Source organism: Merops nubicus, unplaced genomic scaffold (assembly GCF_000691845.1).
Source record: "Merops nubicus isolate BGI_N331 unplaced genomic scaffold, ASM69184v1 scaffold16881, whole genome shotgun sequence".
Taxonomy (NCBI): Eukaryota; Metazoa; Chordata; class Aves; order Coraciiformes; family Meropidae; genus Merops; species Merops nubicus.
The window spans coordinates 11,570-18,169 of record NW_008589214.1 but is presented as its reverse complement, the minus strand read 5'-3'; the positions used below and the strand labels follow the sequence as shown (position 1 = coordinate 18,169).

The window sequence follows — 6,600 nt, the reverse complement described above, 5'->3', positions numbered from 1 at the left end:
AGTTTCCTGGGAGTTGGCTAGGAGACCAAGTGCCCCATTCAAGGTCAACTTCCTCATGCACAGCCAATCTGGAAACAGTTTTTAGTGTTTCATTAAGAAGCATGTCAGTTTTTATGAAAGAAAGTTTCATAAGCCAGTAACCTTCAGACAAACAAGGATAGACCTATGACTTTTTAGTACAGATATAATAGATCACACCACTTTTTTTTTTTTTTTTTTTTCAAAATTACAGCTTTTTGATCATTTCAGCTGAAATAAGTTCTTTGCAAGAAACAAAAAAAACATATGGATAAGACAGACAGACAAACTAGCTGACAGAGCCAGCTTGGACTTCCAAAGCCATTCCTTCAGAAAGGCTTACAAAAAAACTAAGCAGTGGTTTGATAAGAGGGATGGTCCTTCCATACATAAATATTTGATTATGAGAAAAGAAATAGCTGAAACACACAGTCAAGTCATAAAACCAACAGAAGGCCTCTGGAGTTTTGCTGGAACATGTGCCTGGGCTTTGCGCCTTCTGATATATCCTAAGAACAGGTTGAGCAGTAAGAAGACAAATTTTCCTCATATTAAGTTATTCAGGGCGGTAAAGACAAAAGCCAAATGCAAAGAATGATTTAAGACCAAGCAAGTATGAAAGGGCTGGCAGATGAAATTCAGGGAAATAAACATGAAGTTACACACAAGTGAAAAATACTTCTACCTTCATGTATAACAAGATGTTATCTAAACTGATTATAACTACTGGTAAGAGTCTTCACTTATGACAAGTATTTCCACTAAAGTATCATCCTAGCACAGAGTAGCAGTTAAAAAAAAAAAAAAAAAAAAAAGACTCATCCAAAGCCAGAAAGAACCCTCAAGCTGAGTGGTGGAAATTGCTGGGAGAGATGTACAGAATAAAAGGGCAAACAGTAGAACATCAATGCATAACCCATTTTACACCAGTTTTATGAAAAACACTGGCCATTCTAGTCCCCTCACCTCAAAAAAAGAAACATAATAGCTCTAAAAAAAGATTGAGAAGAACCAAAGGAATGTCACAGTTTCATGAAACCTATCACATGTGCGAAGATTCTCTTGTCTGGCAAAGAACTGAGGGAGGGATGCGATGATGGTGCCCTATAAAATCACAGGTTTTAGTGCCACTGAGACCGGCACCACAAATCAACTATTTAATGTTTCTTTCAGCACAAGGAACAGGAAATCTTAGCAATATAAACCAAAGTCTAGTGCAAAACCAAATGAAAAACAATGTTTTTTCACATTACATGTTAAGCCACAGTATTAACTGTCATAAGAGGTTATAGGCACTAGAACTTTACAAAGGTGCAAAAGCAACTGGCCAAATTCAAAGTCCACCAAAAGTTAAGCGCGCAGAATCTGTAGGAGATCATTCTGAGCACTCCGTGGAGATACCAGTCTGTAGTAGGTCTATTCTATGAACTTCTGGATGTTGTTAGCAATGGAATATCGGGCTACCCAGTTTTTATGTTATTATAAAGTAGGATTTATGTTAAATATATAAACAGAGTAAAATAGATTTTCTGTCTTTTGTTATGTTCATCCTTACAAGAAAATAAGAGCACTTGTTAAACATAAAAAAGATACAATCTTCTACAAAATGAATGAAAGGAGGACTCACATCAAGAGTTGCTAACTTACTTTCCCCTCAAAATGAGGAAATAGCTTTTAGGAAAAAAAAAAAAAAACAAAAAAAACAAACACATAACCACTTTGGCAGGTGACAAAGTTTCTAAATACCAGATTCAGATTCTAAATGCCAACAGAAGCAAATGATATGAGGTGGAAAGTTTAATGAGAAGCACTGATGATCACAAACTCGGAAGTAAATAAAGAAATTTCATTTGTCATCTGCCAGCAGAGACGTTTAGATTGGGAGTCTAGAAGTGAGAGAAACACAGGATTGTGTTTTTGTCTGGGGAAAGTTAACAGATGGTCTAAAAAGGAGCAGCTTTAAAATAAGAACAGCAGCCAAGAAGTCTGCAGAGACAGTAATAGAAGAATTTTTTGATCTGTTCTGTACCACTGTTTTGTGTAGCTTTGTGAAATAGCATAGCATCACAAAGCTTGACCTTATAGCTTTCTTCATCCAGATTAAAATACTATAATCTTTTTATAACTTTGGGAAAATAATATTATGTTGTGAAAAGAAGTATTTGAAATACATATTTACAAGATGCTCTTTTTCTAAGACACAGGTCGCTGAAACATTGATATTGAAGTTGTGTTTTCAGTATTCTGCAACATATAATTACAGAAGGTCACATACAGGGATTTATTAGTGTATATTAAATTTTAAAAAACCAGACAATTAAATCCCTGTGCAGCTCATACAAAATATGCCTCTGGATGTTTATTTATACTTTTGCAAAGATGGTTCATTTACCTCGTCAGAAAAGGTTGCTAAGTATATTGAGACTGTTGCTGCAAAAAAGCACTAGAGAAAGTCTCAAAAATAGAAAAAGTAGTGACAGTCTTTAGCTATAATGTGAATAAATGCTGCATGAAGGAAATTATAACCTGCATTCATATTCTTATTATTGTATTCTCCTACTGTTTAGCAACCAGAGGCAGATAGATCAAGACATACAACTCCTGCTTTAAATGTCAAACTTGTTCCAGTGTAGGATACAGTACCACAAGCAAAACACCAAGTACTTAGCTGTAAATCAACATAAAAAAAAAGTTTCAGAATTACTTACCTGATTTTCTTCATGGGAAACTCTCATTTGCTCTTTAAGAACTGACATTCTCGCTGCTTCTTCTTTCCTCAATACTCTTTCTTTCTTTAGCTCAGGACTCCAGAAAGTTTTGATGCTATTCATGGAAGATCCCAGCTTGCTGTCCTTAATATCTAGCTCTTTCCTAAGAAGATCATTCTCCCTCTGTAGGTCCTTAAGCTGAGCCTGCAGGTCTAACATGGTACTATCTCTAACCTGTCTCAACATAGAAGGAACCTGATGGTGGTGATGGTGTGAAGATGTGGTCAGACCTCCATGTTGATCAGTATAAGAGAGGACATCTGTGTGCGACAGCCCAGCTGAAGCAATGTTAGGACTGCTCCCCATAGCTGTGACTCGACCACCATACACAGCTCGATTTGTAGCCCTTCCAAGAGTCATTGTGCCCTTTGGGAAAGTAGTAGAAGCTACACCTTCATGGTCACTCAGATACATTGGTCCAGATGTTGCATAGGCTGCATTAAGGGACTGGATGTTCTCCATTGATAATGTCTTACCTGTTCCTCCTCCTCCTCCACTACTCGTTCGCCTGTGACCCAGGCGAGGAGATCTTGGCAAACGAGGAGATCTGGAGGGGCTTCCTTCTAAGTTGCTGATTGTTCTTGCACTTCCGTACATTTTTCTTCTACTTTGAGGTACTATTTAGTAAGAAATTAGTATCACTAAAGTTGAATATGAAATTTATAATTCCAGCTAGAAATAGTGGCAGTTTCACCGCATTCTTCCAGTAGGCAAAAAACAAGTGTTCCTTCAAGGTCACAGACCTGAAAAATAAAAAGAATATTATAAAATGAAGTAAATTTTCATCTTGCAAAATAAGTTTACAAATATCAAGCAAAGATAAGAAAATCAAGTAACCTACTTCTCCAAGTAATTACTTCAAAAATAAGATTTGCTATGCATTTTGTATTTTGGGTAACTAGTTAAAAATGCATTTTCAAATTCATTTCATTCTGAAGAAAAAGCTGCCATCTCATTCTCACTAGAAGATATCCTGATATTTTGACTTAGTTTAAGAAGTTTTAAGTTGCAATAAACAACATGGCCCAAAAAAAAAAATCTTAGCTGATACATTAATGGACTTAAATGTGAAATGTGGATAATGGTAACAATATAAAGGGAAAAAAAAAAAAAAAAAAAAAAAAACAAAAAACACAACACTAAACTGTTGACATTAAAAACTACCCACACTAAGATATTGCATTTTCAAAAGACAACATAAAAGTAGTAATTTAACAGTTCTGTAAGTTCTCTAATAATATTAGTTTAATTACAACAGAACAAGGAAATAGGCAGCAGAGTTAATTTTCATTTGGATTAACTAAGAGGTTTGTGGAGAGGAAAAAGATGAAGAAACAGTGTTTCTAATAGCTGTATTGTTAACCTTTCTTACTATAGTTCAGCTATAACCGGTAAAAATAAGCCAATTTGAGTGAATATTTCCTTCTAAACAATTACAATGTATTAGAGCAGTATTATTTGTATTATTTGTTCAGTTAAGTACTAGCTTGATAACATTTGCTGTTAATAAGCTTCTCAAGAAAAGGTTGCATGACATTAATCTAGGTTTTCATTTAGAAAAGGAGTGCTTGTAAAATACAATTTTCTTTTTTTTCCCCCTATGGACATCATATGACTGCTTTGATACAACTATCATTTCAATTTATTTAACCAAACAACAGACAGGTGTGGATAAATGCTCTACTGGTAAATGTATAATGATAGTATTGCAGAATTAACAAGTTTCAAGGAAGTTGATTAACTTTACACAGCAGAAATATAAACACGCAATAGGACTTCAGAGTTAGGTAGTGCCACTGATATTTGTTTAAACAAATCTGACCATATCAATAAATTTGTGGTATTTATTAAATTGGTGGTCTTTAACTGGATCTAGCACCATTTATTTCAAAGGTAACTAGAGGAAGAACAAAAACCGGATCTAAACAGATCCAGTAATCTTTAACCATGCCCTCAAGGCATCTTCATTATCTACAAATATATTATTTCCCAGTAGTTTTAAAACATCTGTTCTACATTTGCTATGTAAAAAAAAAAAGTATTGATGCAGTGGCAGGCAGAAGGATGATTTGATGTCATATTTATTAATAAGTTCTAGCATATTAAACCTCACCAACAATATTAGCATAAAACATTAAGGACACTAATGATGTCAGCAAAGAAGTAGCGTGACAAATTCTCCACTGGCCCCTCATTATCCCAGAAGACTTGTATGAATTGCTTGGTGTATGCTATGTTTGCATTAATTTTAACAGCCAGCATAGTCTAAAGCAGTTTTGTTTCATTTGAATTACCAGTACACATCTGAATTAGCTGAGATGTTTCCACTTGTTCAAGCTACTATTATCCTACACTGGCTATTCTTGTGAATTTTCATCTGTTTCCCAAGATGTCACCAGAGTCCTGTGTCACTAATCATAAGATGCAGAAGTGGAAGGCATGGCACTACACTACACTGCAGTGTTCCATACAAACTATTTTAACAAGACCAGTAATTCTGTCATGAAACATTACTGCTTTTTGCCATGTACAAACAATTCAGCTATGCATAACACAAAGCATGGATACATACTTCACTGAAAAAAAAATGTAGGGTTTAAATATTTAGGAAAACATAGATAGAAAAAATACATTCTAGCAATTCATTTCTACCTCAGGATCACACAACTTATAAAATAACATGAATATTTTCAATTGTAGAGGCAAGAGCCTCATCCAAATTCTTGAGCCATGAAAAACTCTTAAGGTCCCAGCTTTCCTTCCACTGGCTCATGACAGATCCTGAGCAAGGGCAACTTGTCTTCTAGACTGATAGGATACTCCTCTGCCAAAAAAAAGAAACATCTCGCCTGGTGAAAAACTAAGTTGCCAGGATAGACTGTCAGTGTTAATTTAAACTGGATACAGTCAAACATTTTTAGGTACATCAGACTAGATACATGGCCAGGTATGGCCAGGAAGGGGCTGGTGCACATTTGTTGATCCTCAAAAATATAGATACCCTTACATCATATCAATACTGGTTTCCTTTCCACTGCCACAGTCTGATAAGTAATTAACTTGTGTTTCTTCCTTTGAGTCACTTAATAGCCTACTTATCCTTTTGGTTATGTCTTTCATACATATTTTTCAGTATTTATTTTGCTTTTTCATTTACTAGTTGTGGTTTGTCATCTTTACTTGTATAAAGAGACATTCTCATCTCAAAGCAGAGAACATTTATCTTGCCTAGCACTCCAATGCTTACCATTGAGCCCTACTGAAAAAGGGAATCATCACCCCTAAGCAAAGGGAGACTAACTTCTCTGGACTTCTCCTTCAGTAAGAATAATAATGTTATCATATTTATTTAACATTGTAACTTTCATAGGCCTGTGAAAATTCTGAATACAAGAAAAGCAGTAAAACACCACAAACCAAAAAAATATTACCTTCACAGCATTTTCAATTATTATGTTTATTTTCTCCCTAAAAATATTCTCATCAAGATGCAGACCTCTACGTAGAAAGTGCAAGCACACTGACAATATAATTGTGTTTCTTACTTTCATGGGCTAATAAGGATAGCTCACAGACAGAAAGCTGAAAATTCTGATTTAAATGCATTCTTACAGTTTAATTTTATTTGCAATTAATTCATTACCTTCTACAACATTAATTACAGAGATCAGCTTTCTTGCAAACACCTTGAAAAAAGGAAAGCGTGTGAAAGTGTACTTTTTGGAGGTGTGTACATACAAAGGATAAACCTTGAGTCTTTCCTTATGACTGTGAAAAGTCTCAGACACAGTAGAAGCCCTATACCATTGCTTTA

The 6,600-nt window shown here is 35.0% G+C and overlaps 1 protein-coding gene across 1 annotated transcript in view; it reads right to left on the bottom strand.

Moving 5' to 3' along the window:
- LOC103781808 (ERC protein 2) overlaps positions 1-3,497 on the bottom strand; it is a gene marked incomplete at its 3' end in the record, with an annotated part of 52,844 nt that extends 49,347 nt beyond the window's left edge. Inside the window, exon 1 of the mRNA XM_008949532.1 lies at positions 2,727-3,497. Within this exon, the coding sequence (XP_008947780.1) occupies positions 2,727-3,383 (657 nt within the window). The remainder of the gene's footprint in view (positions 1-2,726) is intronic.
- Positions 3,498-6,600: the final 3,103 nt, after the last annotated feature.